Source organism: Neofelis nebulosa, chromosome 13, assembly GCF_028018385.1.
Source record: "Neofelis nebulosa isolate mNeoNeb1 chromosome 13, mNeoNeb1.pri, whole genome shotgun sequence".
Classification (NCBI taxonomy): domain Eukaryota; kingdom Metazoa; phylum Chordata; class Mammalia; order Carnivora; family Felidae; genus Neofelis; species Neofelis nebulosa.
The window spans coordinates 44545472-44569713 of NC_080794.1; the positions used below are offsets into that span (position 1 = coordinate 44545472).

At 47.2% G+C, this 24242-nt stretch overlaps 1 protein-coding gene across 4 annotated transcripts in view; it reads left to right on the forward strand.

Moving 5' to 3' along the window:
- The window catches only part of SH2D4B (SH2 domain containing 4B), a 68358-nt gene extending 45801 nt beyond the window's left edge, over positions 1–22557 (forward strand). For 2 of the 4 annotated variants that reach the window (XM_058696853.1, XM_058696854.1), the window contains exons 6-7: positions 15745–15965; positions 19936–22557. In XM_058696853.1, the coding sequence (XP_058552836.1) occupies positions 15745–15965; positions 19936–20028 (314 nt within the window). In that variant the 3' untranslated portion in view covers positions 20029–22557. The other 2 variants (XM_058696856.1, XM_058696855.1) reach the window with 2 other exon arrangements.
- The last annotated feature ends 1685 nt before the right edge of the window (positions 22558–24242 follow it).

The following is a 24242-nucleotide window of genomic DNA, read 5'->3' on the forward strand; positions in this document are numbered from 1 at the left end:
ACTTTTCTTCAACGTTTTTTTTTTTTTTTTTTTTAATTTATTTTTGGGACAGAGAGAGACAGAGCATGAACGGGGGAGGGGCAGAGAGAGAGGGAGACACAGAATTGGAAACAGGCTCCAGGCTCCGAGCCATCAGCCCAGAGCCTGACGCGGGGCTCAAACTCACGGACCGCGAGATCGTGACCTGGCTGAAGTCGGACGCTTAACCGACTGCGCCACCCAGGCGCCCCTGAACCTCTTTTAGATGCTGCCCGGGTTCTTTATTTTTAAATCTCACCCCTGCTCATTCTGTGACCTTGTGGAGTGGAGATGCCACTGGTCTCCTGGCCCGGCTGGAGGGAAATCTGGCCTGGCAATGCCCTGTTTGGCCTTTGGGATCACTCTCAGAAGCTAGCTTTTCTGGGGCCGAGATGGAGAGAGTGATCCAGCTCAGGCCCCGTCCTTGCTGTCCAAGATCCGTGGGAGGACAGGGAACCGTGGTGAGGTTTGGAACCTGCAGCCAGAATGAGGGACTTGGGCAGCTGTGGACCCAGACACGAAATCCATGCTAAGCCTGGAATAGCCGAAGACACCGGCAGGTGCAGAAAGTAGTAATATCCACTTTGTAGTTGTGTTATGAGGATTAAGTTATAATATTTATAAAGTGTTTAGAACATTCCTGGCATACAAGAAATGCTTCCATTTGTTACCTGGAATAAATAAACACGGTCGCATTTGGAGATGCATATCATGATTTGAATATGTAAATGGTGGCCTCACACCCTGAGGCGATGCTTCTGCTGTCATGGAAGTAAAGAAAAAGATGACATCAAATGACTGTGCTTAAAAGGAAGACGATACCTGTTTAGCCTTTCCACCCCCAAAAAGCGAAAGTCTGGATTTTCTTACGTTATGAACATGATCCCCCTCTTGCAATGTTTTTTGAAAGCTGTGAGGGTAACACACGGGGTCATTTGGAAGGATGGTTGGCTTGTCACAGATCCATCATGTCAAAGTTAGATTGCTAGTTCTCCTCTGCCCAGCAGAATGTGGAATGGAAATTTTCCACCAACTCGGATCCCAAATGCAAACATTTCCAAAGAGGAAAAAAGTAGGTCAGTTGACCTACTTTCCTCTTAAGTTCTTGCTTAAGCTGTTCCAACTAAGAAATAAAGGGATCTTTCTCCTTCTTTCAAAAAAAGGTTGGGCGCTGGCTGTAAAGGCTCAAAAAAGGAAAAAAAAAATTACAAAGAAGAGCAACGCTAATTTTTGCTTTGGGAAAGCGTAGATTGTAAATGGCATTTTCAAGGTCTTAACTCTTTCCTTTTGGCCGTCTGTCGTTCTGTGTTTTTGGTTTCAGCCTTTTGTGTCTTGTCTACCTCACACGTTTATTTTGGCTCTTTTGCTGCCATTTAAATTTTTTTTTTTTAACGTTTATTCATTTTTTGAGACAGAGAGAGACAGAGCATGAACGGGGGAGGGTCAGAGAGAGGGAGACACAGAATCTGAAACAGGCTCCAGGCCCTGAGCTGTCAGCACGGAGCCCGAAGCGGGGCTCGAACTCACGGACCGCGAGATCATGACCTGAGCTGAAGTCGGCCGCTTAACCGACTGAGCCACCCAGGCGCCCCCCATCTTTACTTTTTGATCCACAGGTGGGGGTGACTAAAATGTGTGGGCAGGGACAGGGCTAGGGGATCTAGTTGGATTTGAGAGGATTGAATTTTTGTTTTCTTTCTGGATTTAAAAAAAGCACAGAGTAACAATAAACCATGATTTCTGTTGATGTAATTGATTTAATATTCTTCTGATGGTCCCGTCGTATTTCTGGTGTTCCCAAAAGATCCCTCCTACCTTCCTAACTCTGGGAAGTGCCTATCATAGGTTAGACCCTTCTTCAACTCCAGCAAGCTCTTTTGGGACTTTCTTTGCTCCAGGCTCTGTAGTCTATCTAGTTTCTCACCTGTTTCCAGCCCCAAGTTCATCCCAGCCCTGGCACCCACGGCCACTGCTCAGCCCAGAGCATCAGCTGTGCATTTTCCTGAGGGCAGGCGTGGGGTTGAGAAGGAAAATTTAGAGCGAGGGGCACAGCTGCTGTCTTGAAACCATTAACGTCCCCATACCTGTTGAAGGCCTCAAGGTCAGGATGTGAAGTACATGGTGAAAGTCACAAGGTGCTGACTTTGATTCAGTCTGGTGAACTTTGCAGCACTTAGCTGTCCGGAGACGGAATAAGCTGTCTCTGGGAGTCGCGAGCACCCAGTGCTGGGGTGTGTAAACAGAGGCCAGACAGCCCTTCGGTCAAAACAGCGAGCCTGTGGATTGTCCAGTCTGATGGGGATTAGGTCTGATCACATGACATTTCCCCCCTAACCTGCCCACTGTTAGTTATTCTGTCTCTGCTTACCTGAGAAACAAATACCGTGGCTTTGGCATTTGCTGGAGAATCAGGTCTAGTCTCAACTACAATAGTAGTTGAGAAGACTTTCTGGAAATGAAGATTCATTAATATTTATGCTTAATTATTAAAAGTTGATCGGACTCAAATTACCTTCTGTCTAGTAATTAAGTTCTTTATGGATTTACATGCCTGAGCATTTGCTTACAGGTTTCATTTCAAACCAGGATGCTGCTTTTGGGTGTTGTGATTCACACTCCGTCTCACCAGCCTCCAGGGGGTGCACAGGGCAGGAGGGTGGCCCCTACCCCTGCGACAGCCTAGAAATGCTTCCTGGAGGAGAACAGCATGGCTTGCATACGCAATCAATGTATGGTTTCTCTTGTAATAGACACAAATGTGCCGCCCCTGCAGACAGTGAGGCATTGCCAACGTTTGTGCAGTCGGGATGTAGGTGTCAGTGTCCAGAGAAAATGCAGTTCCCTTGCTTTTCTACATTTTCTCCCATATCCTGAACTTCTCATCACCTCCTTTTCCTTTCTGGGTAGTAGGGAAAAAAAGTAAACTCTAGTCCATTTTTGGTTAACTTTGTCCTACTCAGTGGAGTAGTCTTTTTTAGTTAAACTGCCTTTTGGGGGAGATGAGGTCTTTGGGGTTTTCTCCCCCCACCCCCTTGCTTCTCTGCAAGAGGGCATTGGGGTGTTTGGGGCTTCTCTCCAGGGTGAGGAGGTGGTCAGGGGCAGGGCTGCAGGGCAGATGTTCAGACATCGTCTTGCATGAGGGTATGTGGCTGAGGCGACCAGAGAGGCAGAAACCTGGGTGTCTGCTTCTGAGTCCTGTATGCCCTCCAAGTCTCCTACAGTCTGCAAAGTCCTCACGCAATAAATAGAGCGAAACTGGGAATTGTCAGTGTTTGGAATTACCCAATTACCTGGGCAGGGGCACGAGGAGGCAGGCTCCCTGCGTAAGGCATTTGCATAATTAATTTATTGATTGTTACTATTATGCTGCTGTTGTGTGCTAGGCACCATGCTAAGTACAGAGCATGTGGTGGTGAATGAAACTGACAACTTCCCTGCCCTCACAGAACTTACATTCATTTGCAAGTAACAGAAAAAAAATCAAACTGATAGAATCAAAGAGAGGATTTATTTGCTTATATGACTGAAAAATCCAAAGGTATGTCTAGCTTCAGGCTTTGCTTGATCCAGGGAGCTTAGGTTGGCCTGGCCTTTCTCCATCTCTCAGCTCTGTTGCTCTACATGTTGTTTTCATTCCCAAGCAATGCATCAGCCTGTGGTTGCATGCCCGCTTTTGCTGAGTTTGACATCCAGGAGACACAGAGCATGGTTTTCTCTCAATACTCTGAATACTAGTCCCCATACCCTGCCTTGTTGGGTCTGCTTTGGTCACATGCTCACTCCTGACTCCAGTCCCTATGGTCAGAGGCATGAGACCTCTGATTGGCTAGGCCTGAGTCACATGACCATACCTGGCATGGGAGACAGTCCATCCCACTGCAACTGCATAGACATGAATGAGAGGGTGTGGCTTTCTAAAAGAAGGTCCAGGATCCCTTGCCAGAAGAAGGGCAACTGGTCTTGAGTGGGCAAGACTGATGGATGTCTATCATAGAGAGGAAAAAAAACCTGTCCTCTGTCCTAGTGAAACTGTCCGTCCAGTCAGCAAGACTGGCATGAATCAAATAATAGATTTATGCTTCCAGTTGAAGTTAGTGCTACACAGGATCCTTGGGTAGCCAGGTTGGGAGGTCATTTTGCTGGGTGGTTGCAACCCTCTGTCACCAACAGTGGCATTAGTGATTTGAACCTGGCATGTCAGCTTGGAGCAGGCAGTCATAGGTGTGGGATACTGCCTCTTGTGCATGGCTGTATCTGGAACCAAGAAGCTCATCTGCTGAAACCCTTGTCTCAGCAGTTCGCTATGGTTAAATTTCATTTGGAGGTATAAAAAATGAAGGCATGCGAGCTCCTTTATCACAATCTCTGTGGCTTTAGGATGCTTTAAGAAACTGTTCAGAATGAAGAGCTTAACAATTCCAGCCTCTTTAATGATACCATCCAGAAAGTATGGCAATAAGAAAGGAAAGTCACAAAAATGAGTGAGAAATAGCTAACCCGTCATGGAGGAGTTGCCGGCCGGTGAGGCGTAGCTATAGTGAAAGCTGTAAGAAATATGCACGTCAGATAAATTGAGACCCATAAAAAGTAAACCCGTCGTGTCTGGCCCTCCTGCATTTCTTTCTTTCCAGACAGAAACCCTGACAGAGAAATAAAAGGAGCTCATTTGGTTACCCAGGTGCAATTCAGAGCTAATGATTTCAGGGAATGGGCATGGAGGTAGAGGAGGGGCTGGGAACTGAATCCCGGGCTGGCCTTAGAATTTGCTAACATGTGGATTTTTGGGTCCCTTATAGCTGAGCGTCTTTTGAAGCTGTGCCTTCCCTTTCCTGGGCTGCCACAGTTAGCACCGGTGGGATAAATATTTTGATAGCAACTTGAAGTTGTTGGCAGGTTTGAGAGCATCTGCATGGGATGCAGGGAGATGATTAGGTGGCGTGGGGAAGAAGGCACGGGGATCCATGGGGATTCGTGCTCTGTGCAGTAAGAAGGGAGTCGGGAGCTGCTGGCTGCACCTCGCGGGGGTGCTGGGTGCAGACGCCTGCCTGCCAGTGATATTAATGGGTATTAGGACAGGGATAGCAAGCCTTGCCTTAAGCCTTGGCTTCTTGCCTGGCCATCCTCCCGTCCTGCGTTTCTAGCTTCTCAACCGTCAGGGGGCAGCTGCCCTGGAAGGCTTAGGTTCCCTGACCTTGGCCCTGGCTTTTTCTGCAGAGGTCCAGCAGAGGGCGCTGTAGTTGCCTTTGACGCCCAAAGTCCAGAGGAGCCCTGGACTATTTTGCTCTAACTTTTGTTGTTATTGTCAATGAGAGATCTGTCGGGTCTATCTCCATGTGAGTGGTTCTCAACTTACCAGGGGTGATTGTGCCCCAGGGAAGAGCTGATAGTGTCTAAAGGCATATTTGGTTGTCACAACTACAAGGTGCTGTTGGCATCTAGCGGGTAGAGGTCAGGGATGCTGTTACACATCCTACAATGCATTCTGCAGACCCTTATCTGGCTCAAAATGTCAACAGTGCCAGGTTGAGAAACCCTGGTCTACCTGTAGATTTATGTCTACCTCTCCACCGAGCTTTTTAATTGTTGCTGGAAAGACCTACAAGTGTAACTTCTTGTTTACTTCTTTAAAAAAATTTTTTTTTAATGTTTATTTATTTTTGGGAGATAGAGAGGCAGAGTGCAAGCAGGGGAGGGGCAGAGAGAGGGAGAGACACAGAATCCAAAGCAGGCTCCAGGCTCTGAGCTGTCAGCAGAGAGCCGGATGCGGGGCTCAAACTCACCAACCTGCGAGATCATGACCTGAGCCACTGTCTGACGCCCAACAGACTGAGCCACCCAGGCGCCCCTACTTCTTTTTAGAAATGATCTTACCTCGTCAGGACCTCTATTCTGCTAATGCCTGAAAAAAAACCCTTAAAATTTCCGGTTCCTCTGGTTTAAGAGTCTCTTTCAGTTTACCTCGGTTACTTTCTAGCAACTATTCAACCTTAATTTTAAACTCAAAGTTCTGCTTCTCCCTTCTCACGGGGTCTCTCCGACATCACTCCTTCCCCCCAAGTAGTGTCTGAGTGTAAGGGCAGCTTGTGGCTTGGGAGGAAGCCAAAGAAAGGCCGTGGTTGGTTGCTCATCTCTGGACTTTGTTCTCTGCTTTTAGGGGTCCCCTTCCCCGCGCTGATTATCCCCTAAACTTAACTTGCCTGTACCTTGACTCTTGCTGGGGCTTCTGAATTTTAACAACTGACATCAATTAGCTGTTAGTGAAGACCGTCCACCCCAAAGCCTAAGTTCGGGGGTCACCTTGCCTCTTTTCTGGGCTCTGCTCTTTTTTTTTTTTTAAGTTGATTTATTTTGAGAGAGGGAGGGAGGGAGAGAGAGAGAGAGAGAGAGCGAGCGTGCATGTGCAAGTGGGGGAGGGGCAGAGAGAGAGGGAGAGAGAGGCAATCCCAAGCAGACTCTGCACTGTCAGTGCATAGCCTGACTCTGGGCTGGAGCTCACCAACCCGGAGATCATGACCTGAGCTGAAGTCTGATGCTTAATGGACTGAGCCACCCAGGCGCCCCTGGGCTACACTCTTAATGACGATTATTTTTTCAAAAAACCCTAAGTCCTAAAGGTTCATTTCACTGGCTCCCTCTTCCCTCTCTTGTCCTCACAGTTTATGATCATTATAGAAAGGAACAAGGCTGTCTCTTATTGTTTTATTTTCTTACTCTCCTTTATTTTTCACTCACATTCCCATTCCTCCTCAATAAGCAGCCTCTCTGATAATACTGTGTATCTGTTCAAACGGTTCTTGTATATATATTGTATATATATATCACCCGAGGGGGGTTACTCTGCTCTTTATTTTCTTTTTTTCTCATGGTAGCGTTGACCTTGGTGCTTTTCTGTGGCTAGTTTTTATGTGAAATTAGTTTGCCTGAACATTTCAAGTGAAACAAGAGCCTGGAGAGTTGTTTTGGACTTTCCAGAGCCTCCTGTTCTATTATTTTTGTGAAGTGCTCACAAACAGGGCAGCTTGCCTCTCCGGAGTAGCTCGGCTCTGTTCCCCTCCCCCCACGTGGGTCTGGACCTTCTCCTTCTTTCTTTTCTTTTGTCCTACCCGGCTCAATTTTTATGCCACTCCCAGTGGTCGAAGGTGGCTCTGGATGGTGTCACCATGGGCCTCTTGCACTTCCCCAGGATTGCAGAAGGCAAATCCTTCCCAAGTTTTGACTGCTGTTCTTAAAATTAGCCTCCTCCTTTCCAGTGAGTTCCTGTTGACTGCTCTCGGGTCCATTGGTCACTCTTGCTTCTTTCTTCTTCCTGTGGAAACACCTGGTATTGTGAAGGTCTTGTGTTGATTATTTGTTCCCACCACTGTTTGTATGTGGAGTTCATGGGACCACCTTGCTACCTAGTTCTGTTGTAACCATAGCCCATGGCCTTTTGGTTTCGTCTTTACTTGTCCTGCTTCTTCTTATTTGGGGATTTGGACAGATTGGAAAATGATGTTGCTGCCATCACAGATTCTACCTTGTCCTACCCTGTGCTTAAGTACATTTACCTGAAAGCTGAGGTAAATCATTCTTGTTCCTCACTCTGTCTCACCGAGCATCTGTTATGAGAGCCATGCTGTTCCTGTCTCTGGCCTATTATTTCTAATTGCTGCACAGTATTCCTCAGGGTGAATCTACCTGGTTTTGCTCATCCACTCTGAGTCACGGACACCCTGATTGCCCCCAACTTACCAGCACCACAGATCAGTCTAAGAACCAATTATATCTCTTGCGCCAGATGCTTATGGACCCGTGTGACGATTTCTTTAGAATATATCTCAGTAATGGAATTGTTGGGCCAGAGGGTATACATGCAGTTAATTTGACTAGGGGTACCAGTGGCTCTCCAGAAGGCTGATCCGGCCCCTATTGCCAGCAGCCAAATGTGAGAGTTGCTCTAGCCCCATGTTCCAGATCCCACACCAGAACGCGGTAGAGGTCCTTGGTCCCCTCCACGATTCACAGGAACTTGGGGAGGCTGGCAGACATCATCATCAGGCTCTTCTGTCTCCAAATACATCATTCTGCCCTAATTGTGGCTCTATTATGTGGGCAAAATTGGGGTACGGGGGGATATTCTACTTTCTCAATATCTGTGGGGTTCAGGAACATGAGTGGGGCCCCTCCCTTTAGTCCTTCATCCCCTCTGTCCCACCCCAGCCCAGGAAAAGCTCTTTCCCATCTGGCAGAGACTTCTCATAGGACCTATCCCATGTCCTCTCTAGAGTAGGTCAGTTAATTGTGTTCAGACCTCCAAGTATTACTTTAAATACAGAGGAAGTTTCTAGAATGTAAAAATCACTTTTTAGCTTTTTGCCAATCCTGGCTTGCAAGACTGTTTACACTCTAGCTCGGCGAGTCTCAAACCTGGCTGCCAGTTGGAATTACCTGAGAAGATTGTAAACATGACTGATGCTTGTTGTTCCCAAAGTGACTGACACAAGACTCAGTCAGAGTGGGCCAGGGTTGAGAACCATGCTCTAGAGACTCAAAACAGCCAACACTGACATTTAAAGCTCATTAGCGATCCTTTTTTTCCTAGGTGATAACCTCCCTATCCCTCAAAGGACATTGACCGACTTTGAATGAATGTCATAGCATAATGTGTGGGGAGGTACAGAGCAATGATATTTAAATACTTAAAATATTCAATGTTGAATATACGTGGTGTGTGCACGTACAGATGTGAAGGGCATGAAGGGAGCTTCAGCAGCGGGGACACGACCAATCCTGGAAGCACCTGTGTGCTCGACCCCAGGGCAGCCCCTGCTCCTTCCACCAGATGTGATCTGTCGCCTGAGTATTTTCTCCATCAGCTCTTTGCTTCATTTCTTATTTCTATGTTAATCTCCAAACACTGTAGTGTTTAGCTTTGTGAGCTTTTCCATTTAATATAAACGGAACTATAGTGGTGTTATTTTTTAGTTATTAGCTTGTTTCACGCTTCATTGAAGAAAACTTTTCTCTCATTGCATTTTTCCATCTCCGTTGTTTGGAGGTTATACCGCTCTCAGTGCTCGTCTTTCAGTGGTTGGTTTAGAGGATTTAACATTCATATTTCACGTATCCTAAAGTTGATGTATATCGTTACCCTCTTCCTAAACACACAGAATTTTTATTTATTTTTAATGTTTATTTATCTATTTTGAGAGAGAGTGGGCACACGAGAGAGGGTGTGAGTGGGGGAGGGGCGGAGAGAGAGGGAGAGACAGAGAATCCCAAGCCGGCTCCGTGCTGTCAGCGCAGAGCCCAACTCGGGGCTCGATCATGAACCGTGAGATCATGACCTGAGCCGAAATCAAGAGTTGGAAGCTTAACTAACTGAGCCACCCAGCTGCTATTTTTGTTTTTTATTATTTTTTGAAGTTTTATTAATTTAGGTAATCTGTATACTCAACATGGAGTTTGAACTCACGACCCCAAGATCAGGAGTCGCGTGCTCTTCCGACTGAGCCAGCCAGGTACCCCCTAAACACATAGATTTTTTGAAGTCCAGCATTTCTACTCTCAACTGATCAGATGTTGTCAACATTACAGTTCTATCTTTTTTAAACCCTCCACTATCAATTATTAGTATTATTTTGTAAGTCAACATATACTTTTAACTTAACCTGCGATATCTGTGCTCATCATGCCTTCTAGCCTCTCAGATGGTCTATCCAGGATCCAATTTCTTCTACCTGAAGTACGTCCTTTAGAATATCCCTAATTGTCAATTTTCTCAACTTTTTTTTTTTTTCTGAAGATGCCTTTATTTCGTCCTCCTTGAAAGATAGTTTCATTAAACACTGTTATTTTTTTTCTCGGCGCACTGAAAATATTATCCCATTGTCCTCTGGCTTCGACTGTTGCAACTGAGGAGTTAACCAGCAGTCTAATTGTTCATTCTTTGTAGACAATCAGCCTTTTTCTCTGGTTGACAAAATGAGACGTTAAGTGGCTTTGTGCAGTTTCCCTGTGATGTGTCTGTGATGAATCACTCTTAAATATTGCCTCCTCTCCATTCTCCTCACCAGTCTTCTCTGGGATCCAGATCATACACGTGCTAGATCTTTCCGTCCATCTGCTGTGTCTCTTCCTGTCCTGAGACTTAAATTAGGCTTCTCTTAGGTTGCATTTTTATAAATGTGCCATGGACTCGTTCTTCTTAGTCTTCGCTGTGACTCTTCACTCATTTTATCCCTCCTTCTCCCCTTTTACCTCACCACCTCGGCTTACGGCCACGGAATCTACGCAGCCCCCAAGGCCTGCTTCTCATCCCCCTTCGTTGCCTCTTTGAGGCCTGCCCTGACTTTTCTACAGGCCACATTAGTCTCCTCCTTCTTGCGCCTTTCACAGCCCTTACTGTCCTCTGCATGAGATAACATGGTGTAGAGCAAAGAGTACTAGACTTGGAGTCTGAGGACCTGAGTTCAAATTCCGACTCCACCATTTAATAGCTCTGTGACCTTGGGGAAGTCCCTTTTCTTGCTGACCCTCAGTGTCCTCAGTTATGAAGTGATGATAATTGGGATGGTAGGAAGACTGAAGGAGATGAGGCCCACTGAGGCCCCAGATGGTGTCCCATGCTGGCTGTGACATGAGGCTTTTCATGTAACCCCCAATGTGTCCTTTTGCCCCCCTGCTTCAATATAGAAGCCATTTCTGGCAGACTAGTGGTCTGGGAGCTGGATTCCAGTGCTGTAGCTATGGAAATGTAGCTATGAAGCAATGCTTAGATGAAGGAGCCCTCATTGCATTGAGATCGCTGGCTTGTGTGCCTATAATTCATACCTCCTGAGGCCATTTTTTTATCCTTGAACATTCTCATATTCTTCTTCTGCTTAGGGAACACCAGTCGTTTCTCATTGCCCTCAGAATTAGGTCCAGAATCCTTCTAATGGTCTGGGGAGCGCATGGGAGCTTGGCCCCTGCCGACCTCTGTGTATGTTGTCACCACCCATCTCCTACGTTGGCCTCCCCTCCTGCCATGAAGACTCATGTGCTAATCCCTTTTGCAAAACAGATACTTGCCTCACCCCTCTGTTTTAACCCTTCTGGTCTTAGTCTAAGTGTCACTTCTGCCCCTGGCACCAGAGCTGGGTGGGGTGCTTCCCCTGGATGCTCCCATAGCACCCGTGGCCTTGATCACCACTGGTTACAGTGAGCCTTTTCTTTAAAAAAAATAAAAAATAAAAAATAAAATAAAATAGAAAAATTCTGCCAATCTCTACTTCTGTCCAGAGTCAAAACTTCTGGGAGGCAGGAACTGTTTCTCATTCAGTGCTGACTCCCAGGTGCTGAGCATGGGGCTTGGCTCCTAGAGAGTGCTTAATACATACTTATTAAAGGGAGGAAGGAGAGACAGGAAATGCTACATTTCCCATCGTTGGTGGGTGAGAATTGGCTCAGAAGGGATCTACAGTTGCAGTCTCCAGTGACCATTCCAGAACAGGTGCTGTGGGGCCTCGGCCATGTCCCTCAGCCAGCCCTGGTCATTGCTGAGGCAGAAAGTTCCCATGATCCCTGGGGAGCACTGTGCTCGCTCCCCAGTCAGAAGGGGTGACTTGAAGCTCTCCCTTCTTCCTCAGCCAAGAGGTTGTGGAGTGTTTAGAAGGGGCAGAGGTGGGATGGGTTGGGGTATGGTTAGTGCTTAGGCTCAGTACACTTGGCTTAGAGGCCATCCAGGGAGAGAGAGGGGGAGATGGGGAGGGCAGGGTGAACGGGGCAGGAAAATGTGACAGCTTCTCCTTGTAAGTGTCCCTCGGGGCTCCCAGCCACTAATTCTCTTGGGGGTCAGGTTTGCTGTGAAATGGCCGGTGCTGTCCTAAACACTGAAGCTGTACTCCTTTTGGTCTTGGGCCCAGTTACAATTTTGATTTCTAGGTTAAGTATCCAAGAGCGGGGCAGATCTCACACATGTTTACTATTCCAGACACCCGGAGGAGTCTGCGGGGGGAGGGGGGGAGGCGGCGATGGCAGTACAGTCCCCACCAGAAGAAGTCCTCCTCAGCAGCCTCAGTCTGGGGGGATTGGGTGCTTGGGCAGCACAGCCTGGCAGCACGATGACCAAGGCTGCTACCAGAACAAGGTGACATCCAGTCTTGGCACACGAGCAGCACCCTTGGTGTGGCCAGGACAAACTAGTTGCGTGTATTAGACGGCCATTGTGGAGGTGCCTGGTGGCTCAGGCGGTTAAGTGGTTGAGTGTCTGACTCTTCATTTCGGCTCAGCCCGTTCGGTGTGAGATCGAGCCCCGCGTTGTGCTCTACAAGGAGCATGGAGCCTGCTTGGGATTTTCTCTGCCTCTCCCTCTGCCCCTCCCCTGCTTGCATGCATTCTTTTTTTATAAAAAAAAAAAATTAGGTGGCCATTGTGTTCTCAGGCACTGTGGTAAGCACGTTCACACATTAATTTAATGTAGGCTCGAGCAACCTCATGACGTAGATGGTATTAGTGCGACTGCTTAATAGATGAGGACGCTGCCCTGGGTTTCAGAAGCTTAAGTAACCTGCCCAAGGCCACCTGTTGAACAAGTCCCTGAGCTGTGGTTTTAGTCCACGCTCTGGATTACTGCTTCGGACAAGCCCCGCAGCATTCCAGGTCCTTGGGGCACAGACATCAGCTTCTGTGTCAGTGTGGGGCTTCTGGGAAGCAGAAGTGCAAGGGATTTACTGGAAGAAATGCCCATGAAGGATAAAGGGGAGAGGGAGCAGGAGGAGGTGGGGAGTCTTCAGACAGTGGTGCAGGGAGGGAGGGAGGGAACGAGGGAAGGAGGGGCGGTTGGGGGAGGAGCCTGCTACTGGAGCGCAGCTCAGGGCAAGTCTTGCTCAGGCTGATGGGAAACCCCAGAGCAAGGACTGCTCACTCAGAAGTCCTGCACTGGGTGGGCACGGTGGCTCCAGTACCCTTGTGCTCATAGAAACCTCTGTGCTCTGAGGCAAGGGCGCCCAGTCTTTTTTTTTTTTTTTTTTATGTTTATTTTACTTTTGAGACAGAGAGAGAGAGAGCAGGGGAGGGGCAGAGAGAGAGAGGTACAGAGGACCTGAAGCGGGCTCTGCGCTGACAGCAGAGAGCCCAGTGCAGGGCTCGAACTCACGAACTGTGGGATCATGACCTGGGCTGAAACTAGGAGTTGGACGCTTAACTGACTGAGCCACCCAGATGCCCCAAGGGCACTTGGTCTTGTACCCTCTGTGCCAGAAGCAGCCTGGGGAGAATATGTTTCAGCGGTGCGTCCTGAGCAGCAGCTGGAGGCTGTCAGTCCAGACACCGTTTGCAGCGGAGTCCGTCCTGAGGGTCCCACAGTTGCCACAGGCTCCATCCTTGAGCTGTTCACCACCTGTTTCCTAGTGTACTGTAGCCTCTGGGCAGGGCGTTATGAAAGCTCGAAGGTGGGTATCCCGTGCAGCCTCCTGGTGTAGAAATGATTTCCTGACAGGGTTGAGCAGATTGCGCACCGAGTAAAGCGAACTTGCCAAGAGGGCTAGTTGTGCGCAGGAGGGACTGAAATGCAGAAACGAGAGCTTGGTCATTTGGGTCCAGACGGGTACCCTTTTCAAATTCTACCACTCAGAAGGACATCTTTTTCTAACTTGCACAAAGGCGGAGTGTAAGTGATCAGCAGCCTGTGCTTCCCAGGAGAGAAGAGACATCCTTCATTGAGGATTTGGGGTCAGCTGGGACAAAGGGGGCTGGGCTGGGGCTGAGGCTTCTGCACAAGGGGGGCTTGAGGTCAGCAGCCAGTAATGGCTCATGACGGAGTGAGTGAATGAGCCTAGAGAGGTGGGTGAGATGGGGTCCTGGAGCCCAGTGCCTGTCATTGCTGAGCCTGGACTCTGCTGGATTTCAGGGGGGCTATTCAAAGGTTTTAGATGGCAGAGAGACATGACATTGTCCTTTTGGTCTTACTGGTCACTTTTGGGTGGTAAAAAGTCGAGTCCTATTCAAGTTTGATTGTTCAGTCTCCTACCCCATGTAACACTTCTCTCCTCTCCCAGTTTCCAGTCTGGGCTGGGCTTTAGCTTGAGGTGTGGGGAATGGGGTTGGGGGTGACATTTGCTGGTCCCTCTTCCTCCTGAGCCGGCTCTACACTGTCTCACTTTCTTCCCCACCCCAGCTACCTGTAGGGTCTAGGTCCTCTGATACTGGGGCAGGGAGGTGGGTGAGGGACTGTGCTGAGTCTTGTGACAGATTCCAGGTGGGCCATTTTGGCCCTCTTTTGGCTGTCACTGCTTCCCTGGCCGAAGGCACTAATGCCCTCCCTGGGGGTAGGGGACAGCCCCAGGGTGCACCCTCCTGCTTACGAGGGGTTTGTGTGCGATTCTTCAGGTGTCCTGTGGCAGAAGGGCTCCCTACTTCCTTCCCTTCCTCTCTCTCTTCCTAATTTCCTACTTCTATAGCCTGGTTGGGGAGAGGGTGGCTCACTTGATTGCCTCTTGATAAGCCATGGGCAAGGAGGAAAGAGGTGGCTCCCATTTGTGTTGGCTGTCTTTAAAAGGGGGACAGGTGACAGTGTGATTGCCTCTATGTCCTCTGCTTTGGGCACAAGGAAAGTCTGGCCAGATGACCTATAAGTAGGAGAGTGATGGTGGTGTGTGTGTGTGGGGGGGAGGGGAACACTACAGGAAAGTGCAATATCGAAAGCAGTACCAGGGTGCAGCGTGGGACAAATCACAAGTCCCTGGGTCACAGGGATGAACAGCCCAGCTGTTTTCTAACCCTTGGCTATGTCACTGCCGTAAATGATCCCACTGAATGTATGCAGCGGGTGAACAGGTGGGTGTGTGAACAAGACAGTGTGCTCCTCCTCTCCCCCGAAATAACAGAGGACAACAGCAGCCAACATGTCCCCAGGGACATGTTCTCGATTTATGAAAGGCTTTCATGAACTTTATCTGACTTGAAAGTTGTGAGGTGCCCTCGAAGTAGATGGATTAAGATGATCACTTAAACGTCGAAGGACACCGCAGAAGTTGAGGGGTTGGCTGAACATCCCGTAGCCCGGATGAAGGCAGGGGTCAGTAGGTAATCTAGGTTTTCTGGCTCCTGCCCTCTTCCCACTGCCCTGCCCTCAGAGGTGGACCCACTGCACGCATGGCTTCCTGTGCTCTATCCAGATGAGCGCAGCTCCCTAAAAGCCCTGCTGGAGATAGCCACTGGCGAATACTTGACTCCAGGGCCAGACCGCCTTTCATACGGTGGTGAAAGCACATTGTGAAGGACTGTAGAAAATTTTGTCCTTTGAGCTGTTTGCCTGGTGTCCGCAGGTGGATGGAGGAAGCCCTCTTTCTTCTTCAGAGGACGTGCTGTGTTCAGGCGCTCATTCACGGGTACAGGAAAGGTAACTGGGGTAGTAGTCGTAAGTCCCTCCAGTGTTGTTATCAAAGCAGGACTCTTATTTGTAATTGATAGATGCTATAATCCTGGCTCATTGCTAATTCTTTGCTTACCCAGTTAATCCAAGTTAGTGTGGCATAATTTGGAGGAAAGAATGCTAAACTCAGGTCCTAGTAGGAATTCTGCCCAGACAGCTTGTTCTGGGCCAAGATGAGCCCACTGTGGAATGAGGCAAGTACCTGAGCCCCCCGCAGCCTCCCTTCCTGACACCCTTGAAGGAGGATGAGGGGCAGGGATGAATGGAGGAGAGTGGCAGGGGAAGGTTTGCTGAACCTATGGCCTTTTTTCCCCCCCCCTTTTTTAAACCAGGAATTATTAGCCGAGAAGATGCAGAAGATCTCCTTGAGAACATGACAGAGGGAGCATTTTTGGTCCGGGTCAGTGAGAAAATCTGGGGTTATACCCTCTCCTATCGCCTGCAGAAAGGGTTCAAGCACTTTCTTGTGGATGCCTCTGGAGATTTTTACAGCTTCCTGGGAGTGGACCCCAATCGCCATGCGACGCTCACTGATCTCATTGATTTCCACAAGGTATCCCTCGTAGGGGTGCTGGTTGAGAGATGGGACTGGTAGAAACTTGAGCTGAAGGAGAGCCAGGTTGTAGGTGTTAAGAGAGGAGGTGGAGAGGGAGCGGGCAGCCCCCGAAGGTCTGTAGGATCACAGGAACATGGGACATTGGGGTGGAAGAGAGTACAGTTGTCTAGACAGGCTCTGGAACCTTCTGTTCTTCTCTCCGGCTTACCCCCTGACTGATACAGGCACCTGGTCCCTAGCGTCTTCTCACCTCGAATAGCTGAGGGCTTCCTACTGTCAACACTTAGGAGCTGGTTGACTCACCTTCAGTCCAAGCCTGCATCTCACCTACAACTCATCCCTAGGATGTCCTGCTTGAGAAAATTCTAGGCAGGTCTCTGGCAGCTCTGTAGAGTTAGCTGAAGCCTAGTTGTCAGCCCCGTGGTTTGAGAAGCTTTTCTAGTAGAGTTACCATGTCTCTTGTTCCAACTACAGCTTTACCACATGGTATGTGTATGACCTTGGGTAAGTTCCTTAGCCCTCCCTGAACCTGAGTTTCCTAACCAGGCAAATGGATGTAAATAGTACTTAGTTCAGATCCTGTGACCATTAGATGAGGCAGTGTACATAACAGTGCTCTGTAACTGGGAAGCGGTATGGAAGTTCTTGTTTTCCAGAACCCTTTCTTGTTATTTGTCCCCTGCTGTAGACCTCTCATTGGGAAAGATGTTGCCTCCTGAACAATATATTTAGACAGGAGCAACTTTTGTGTTGATGTGGCTGTTGGCACGGTGGTAACTGGTAGCTGGGAGAAAGCCTAAGATGGAACTCGATGGCCCAGAAGGGTGGGGGAGGGATTCCGAGAGACAGAGTGGTGGGAGCTCACTATCTCCCTGAGCTTTGCACCTGTGGAAAGGTTCACAGGGTTACTTGACCATCTCACTGGGGTTTTGCTGTAATAGGGAGTCTTGGATTTGTATTGTTTTCTCTTCATGGATGTTCCCAGGGCTCTGAGGACAGCTCCTGACTTGACCTTATAAGTCAAGCACATAGACAGTCACCTGTTTACAAATACCTAGACATTGGCTGGAGAGTACGGCTGGAAAACTGGACTCACCAGGTTGAAAGCAGATTTCTACCTGTGTTGGGAACAGTCTTCTAACAATTCTAGGAAAGAGAGAGTGAGGGCATGTGTGGATGTTGGCACCTTCTCTGTATCCGGCATTGTGCCTGTTGCTGTACATCATGGTCTCACGTAATCTTCATGGCAGCTCTGTGAGGGAGGCATATTTCACAGATCAGGAAACCAAAGCCAGGGAGCTTGGGTAGCTTCCCTAAGTTTTCGTGGCTGGTACCACTAGGTCCAGCAGTTAATCCTCAGGCTGTCTGCCTCTAAAGCTTGTGTCTTTTCCCTCTGTACCACAACTGCTTGGTTTCCCCTATCAGATATAATGTGCTTTGAGCAGCGATGCACTTCTTGCCCCTGGAAGTGTTTAGGCAAAGGGAAAAGGTCCGTCTCTTGGAGATGCTATGCTATGGTTCCTGCACAGGAAGGCTTGAACAGTATCTTTGAAGGTCTTTATTCTCTTCCGAATCTGGGGTTGGAGACTGCCAATCCAATTTTGTTTCTTTCACAAAAGGGAGAGCTCATCTATGCCCATGTGGCAATCTGATGGCCAGCGTGTGTAAATTAAAATTTTAATTACACAACTAATTTATGATTACATTCTAAGAAAAATCAGATACAGTACAAGGTGAAAGCCTTGTTCTTTAAAGATTTTTTTAAGTTTATTTATTTATTTTGAGAGAGAGCGCAAGCAGGGGAGGGGCAGAGAGAGAGAGGGAGAGAGCGAGAATCCAAAGCAGGCCCCGCACCGTCAGCACAGACCTTGATGCGGGGCTCAAACTGACAAACCATGAGATATGACCTAAGGTGAAGTCCGCCACTTAACTGACTGAGCCACCCAGGCACCCTGTGCCTCGTTCATTTAATATCCCCTCTTCCCCTGGGTGGCTCAGTCGGTTAAGCGGCTGACTTTGGCTCAGGTCATGATCTCACGGTTTGTGGGTTTAAACCCCACGTGGGGCTCTGTGCTGACAGTTCAGAGCTTGGAGCCTGCTTCGGATTCTGCTTCTCTCTCTCTGCCCCTCTCCCACTCACACTTTGTCTCTGTCCCTCAAAAATAAATATTAAAATCCCCACTTCCATCCTCCACCTTGAATTATTAGTTTGCCATGTATCTATCCGAGTATTTCCTGGGTATTAACATAGAAATTTATGTACATAAGGAAATACATAGTTGTGTTAATTTTCACATAAACTGGACAATTCTTTACTTAATAGCTCAGCAATATGATTGTTTTGTTTAACACGATATATCATACGGTATATTTTTTGAAAGCATGGTCCCTGGAAGCAGGCTGCTAAGTTTTAAATCCCAACTTCATTACTGTGTGTGATTGCAGGCAACTACTGATGATTTGATGCTTTAGTTTCCTCCTCAGTAAAATGGGTTTCAAAATAGCACTCGCCTCCTTAGGGTCACTGGCAGGTTTCACTGAGAGAGCACTGTGTAAATTGCCGAAACAGTATACCTGACATTTGTAAGTGATCAGGACGTTGGCTGTTACTGAAACGTTTCTATTCAGTCCACGCACCACATCCTTGTACGTGCCCCATGGTGTTCCGCAATGGCCACTTAGTCAGCTTCCAGGCTCCCACAATCACAAATGGGGCTGCAGAGATTTGCTTGTCTGTGTCTATGTCACTTAGGGCGCATGTGCAAGGATTTCTCTGGATGGATCCCTCGTACTGGGATTGCTGGATAGAAGAGTATGCACATTTTAATTTGAAAAGATCTGCCAGATTGCCCTCCAAAAACATAGCGCCAATTCATGCTTCTGCCAAAGCGAGATGAGGCTGTTTCCCCACACTGCTGCCAGCCCTGGGGATTATCAGTCATTTTAATTTTTTCCCATTAGATGGGCAGATGCTGTATCTCCTTGTTGATTAGCTTGCATTTCTCTGATTCCTGCTGGCACAGAGGATCTTTTCATATGTTTACTGGCCACTTGGATTTCTGCTGGGGATTGTCTGTTCCTGTCTTCTGTCCATTTTCTACTTAGACATCTCCTTTCTTACTGATGTGTCAATTCTTCCAGCAACAGAATCGCTCTTTAGTTATGTCCGTCCTGCCCCTTAGGTCTTCTATGGAAATTTTTATTTAAATGGGCATTCTTTTCATTTCCAGGTTCTTTAATTTTGAAAAAAATATAGCCCATTCTTATTTCATGGATGATTTATGTTCTTATGTTCTCCTGAGGAGATTAATACCCATCCCTTAAAAGCTCCTTCCGTTTGTTTTATAAACTTGACCTTCTCTTCAATGTCCATTCTGTTGTTGAGTTTGGCATCTTTCTTTTATAGGTGTGATTTTTCCTTAAATATTTATAGATTTTGAGCTATGAGGTGGTGTCTGAACTTGAAATTTCCTGTTTATCCATCAATGGATGTAGTCCCTCTTTCCCAAATCTGTTCTCTCCGTGCTGTAAGGGTTGGAGTTGATAGTGAGTAGCTAGCTCATCTTTTGGGCATGGGAGTGTAGGAGCTTTGGTGGTCTCTCCTCACTTGTGATCTGCCCAAGGCAAAGACCTTTGCTGTCTGGGGTTCCCCAGCCCCTGCCCTACGTTATCTCCTCTGACAATCTCATCCTGTAGGTCTTTTGGTTTTTCAGTACTCTTTAACATTTAGCTTTGTGGATGGCCTTCCTTCTTATTTTCCCGTGTTGGATTTCTTTCCATTTTCCCAATATGGATTTACTTCTTTTTAAAAGCAGATTTTTTTTTTCCTGTCATTTCTATAAATTTGAGTGAGGAGAAGGCAGATACATATTCATAGACTTTCTATCTTGAACTGGTCTCTCTCTGGCGGATGTTTATTTCCCTTGCTTGATTATAAGTGCTCTTTCCTTTTTGTTTTCCCTTTTAGGAGGAAATTATCACTGTTTCAGGGGGAGAGCTGCTGCAGGAACCCTGTGGACAGAGGGACAGCCCGCCAGACTACCATCTGTTGTTTGAATGATTTTTTTCCCCCTTACCAATTGGACTTCTTTGGGCATCCAGTTTTTGAACTCAACTTAAGAATTTCCCAGCTCAAATCCTTCCTTATGGCCTTCTGGAATATCCACCACCATCCAGTGGATTAAGTAGATTAGTATGCCTCAAGGGATATGAAATATATGGCATATGTGCTATCGGTCCCTGTCCCGATGCCCAGGACAGAAATTGCAAATAGCTGCTGCAACTCTTTCACGAAGAGTTTAGTTATGACTTCAGAAGAGAAGCCTATCTGCCCTAAATCGAGCTCCTAGAGCACACGGACCATGTTTTAATAATCGAAAATAATTCCAGTGCCGAACTCTGATTTTAACATATGGTAGACATTCAATAAATATTTGTTTGAATGAATGCAGTTCTTCTGAAAGTTTTCCAGCACTAATCAGCAGTCATTTCTAGTAAGTTATTTCCTACCTGTTCTGTTTATAAAGTCATGGAGAGGATAGAAGAAACGTTGCAAAGAATTTATATGGAAAATATAGACGCTGCGTCTTTAATGGTGTATGTTATTCCCCTCATTGATTTTATCGTTGGAATTACCCAAGGCTTCTGAGACCCAGCTTCCAGAATAGGTGACGGATACTGCCCTGCCTGCCTTATTTGCCACCCCTGCTTGGTCTTGGAAGCTTATCTTGACCCTGGTTTTATAATATTGAGGCAGTGGTTTCATGCACTCCCAATAAATGTGCCCAAAACCTGGGGTGAATTATAAATCCAAAAAAGCCTTTGCTCTCTAGGATTTACCCCTCTTTATGCATGTTATTCAAATGATTACTTCTGCCTTTACGGTCCTTTGGACATTGATCCTTGTGTTCACTTACTCTGGCTATGTTTTTCATATCGACAGGATTCTTCCAGTGACCCCTGAATAACTCTCAGGGGCAGTGTCTTTGCCCACACTCTGCCTTCACGTTTATGGACATATGCGTAGAGACAGCATGTTGTGATGGGAATATTATAGTGGCATCAAGCAGACTTGCGTTCAACTCCCCACCCTGGACCTTACTAGTATTGTAATGCTAGAAGCCCCGTATTTGGCGGGAGTGGGAGGATGGATGGACTTTGTGCCTTGTCGGTGGACGGGCATACATTACTTGATGGTCACGTCACACATATCTTATGTCACCTCTCACATCATGCGTCTCTTCCGTCACGTTATCTCTTACGCTCCATTTCCTCTCTTGCCTCTTCTACTCTTCACATCCTTGGCTGCTTATTATGCCCTGGTCACCATCACTGCAATTAGTTCTGCGTGGACTCTGTTTTTTGCCACTGGGCCCATCAGCTTCATTTGAGATGAGCCAACGCCACCTGGCCCCACGTGGGGCTCTGGGCCTCTCATCCCCTATGGCTGCAGACGCAGAAGACACCAGAAAACCAGCAGGAGCAGGGCAGTTAACTCCCCATGCGGTGAAGCTTGCATCAATGGGAGACAGCAGCTTGAGGATTAGTTCTTCTGTCTTCCTCCTCCGGCGGGGCTGTTTGGACTGGCAGCTCTTCCTATGACCTCTGGGAAAGCAGTCCTGCAAGACTGAGCAACTAGTCCCGATGGAACCAAGGAGCGGCCGGATGAGGCCCACCCCCTCCTGTGTGGCCCCCCTCCTTCCCCGCCTCGCTCTCCTGCTCCCCCCCGGGATGGCACTCTTGAGCTGAATGACACCACAGAGGCATTTGCCGCAGGCTCTGCCTCTTAGGGAAAGCCAGGGAAGGCCCCATCGTACAGATGTGTTCGATAATGTCAGCTTTGCAACCTGGTGCCCTTCTGCTATCTCACAGGGCCCCTGAATGAATAAAACCAAGAGAAGGCAGGAAGCCGGCTTCCTGAATATGGAAGTGCTTTAAAACTATTACCTATTATGGTTCGATTTTCTTCTATTAGACGTCGAGTGGCCTCAGACGAGCTGAATTTTAGTTTTGGCCATGCTATTTACAAACTATGTGACTTTGTTCAAGTCAGTTAACCCCATGAAAGCTTCTCAGTATACTGAGAAGAGAGCTTTTTGTGTGGCCGTCACTGGTTTTTTTGGAGGGTCAGTTACATGAGCAGTAGGAAAGCTTCATCTAAATGGAAGGCATTGCTAATAACAACCCCACTAACAGCAACAATTATTCTGGGCTCAGCAGCGATGTGTCAGGGGAACATGGTGTTGATTTTCAAGGTGTTAGAGGAAGCTTCTTATTCCAAGAACTAGCAGCAGCTCTGAAAGCAGACCAAGGGTTGAGAACCTGAACCCCTGAGCTGTTGTTTCTGTCGCTCCTAATTAATATGTGAGAGACAACAGCTGGGTTTTCCATGCCTAACACATTTATTTCATTCTGTTTGGGGCCTGCACTTTCTGCACATCTCATATATTTTAGGTTTTACCTGGCCTTAAAATAAATTCCTCGTAAGTTGTCCTGCAAATGAAATTACTGTCTGGAAAACTGCAATTTCATCTTGAGAGTTTTATTATGCTAATAAATGTCAGGATTCTCAAATAAAGGGATTGGCTTTTTTTTTTTTTTTTTTTTTTTTCCTCCCCGAGCCCTGCAAATATAATGAAAAACAGTCAGTCAGCTACAAGATTCCGCAGAGAGAAAATTTACAGTCTGGAACTAGAAAGAGAAGTTGTAAAAAACACTAGGCAACTTATCGGAAGATAAACGTCGACGAATGGAAGGGTGACTTGGGGTCCCGGTCAGGGAGAGCCCTACGTGGCTGAGCTGGGGAGCTGGACACCTGGGGTATAGGGGTCTGGGGAGCATAGGCTGCAGGTGGCTTCTGGGAGTGGGAACGGAGCCCTGGACATGAAGACCTGGGTGCCTGGGGAGTGCGGCCCTTTTTTATACCCTCGAACCCTTCCTCAGCCTGAGGACCAAATCTGGAGCCAGAAAGACCTCTGTTCGGTGACCCTAGACAAGTGTTTCCAATTCTCTGGGCCATAGTTTCCTCTGTGAAATGGGGTAAACGGTGACTGTCTCAGATGGTGGCCTGTGAAAATGTAGTCAACCCTTGAATAATGTGGGGGTGAGGGGTACCGGCCTCCCACACGCTCAAAAATCCACTTATAGCTTTTGAGTAACCTCAGACTTAACTACTAATAGCCTGTTGTTGACAGAAGCCTTACCAATAACATAAACGGCCAATGAAACACCTACTTTTTATATGTATCATATACTGTATTTTTTACAATAAAGAACCTAGAGAAAAGAAAATGTTATTAAGAAAATCATACTGAGGGCACCTGGATGGTTCAGTTGGTTGAGTGTCTGACTCTTGATTTTGGCTCAGGTCATGATCCTAGGGTCGTGGGATTGAGTCCTATGTCGGGCTCTGTGCTGAGCATGGAACCTGCTTGAGGTTTCTCTCTCTCTCTCTCTCTCTCTCTCTCTCTCTCTCTCTCTCTCTCCCTCTCCCTTTGGCCCTTTCCCATGCTCATGCTCCCCCTCCATCTCTAAAATAAAAAAGATAATAATACAAAAATAGAAAAAGAAGAAAATCATACTGAAGAGAAAATACATTTAGAGCACTGTATTTATTGGGGAAAAAAAACCACGTGTAAGTGTACCCGTGTAGTTCAAACCCATGTGGTTCAAGCATCAACTGTCACATGATATGAGATTTTGTAATAGTAATGACAAATTCTGTTTCAGCTATGTGTGTGTGTGTGTGTGTACTCACAATCATGCTGAGGCAGACAATACTATCATCTCCACCTTGTGCATGGGGAAACTGAAGCACAGAGAAGTTTAGGACCTCCCCAGCGTTACCTTTCTGGGAATTCGTATTTTAGAGCTGGGATTTGCCAATCTGGCTTCAGAGTCCGCGTAGACCTTAAACCAGCGCTTCTCAAACTCGGGTGTGCAAATGAGACACAAAGGGATGTTCTTAAAATGCAGATTCTCCTTGTGTGCATCTGGGGTGGGGCTTGAGGTTCTGTATTTCTAATGAGCCCTTGGGTGCTGCTGATGTTGCTGAACTGTCTGCCACACTTTGAGAAACCAGCTTTGAAAGCAGGGCTTTGCAAACCATTGCTACAGGCCAAATTTGGCCTGAGGCCCTATGTTTCTACAGCCTAAGTAAGAGCCAAGAGTGGTTTGTACATTTTCAAGTGGTTGGAAAAAAAGTTAAAAAGAAGAATAACATTTTATGACCTGTGAAAATTTTATTACATTCAAATTTCAGCACTCATAAAGAAA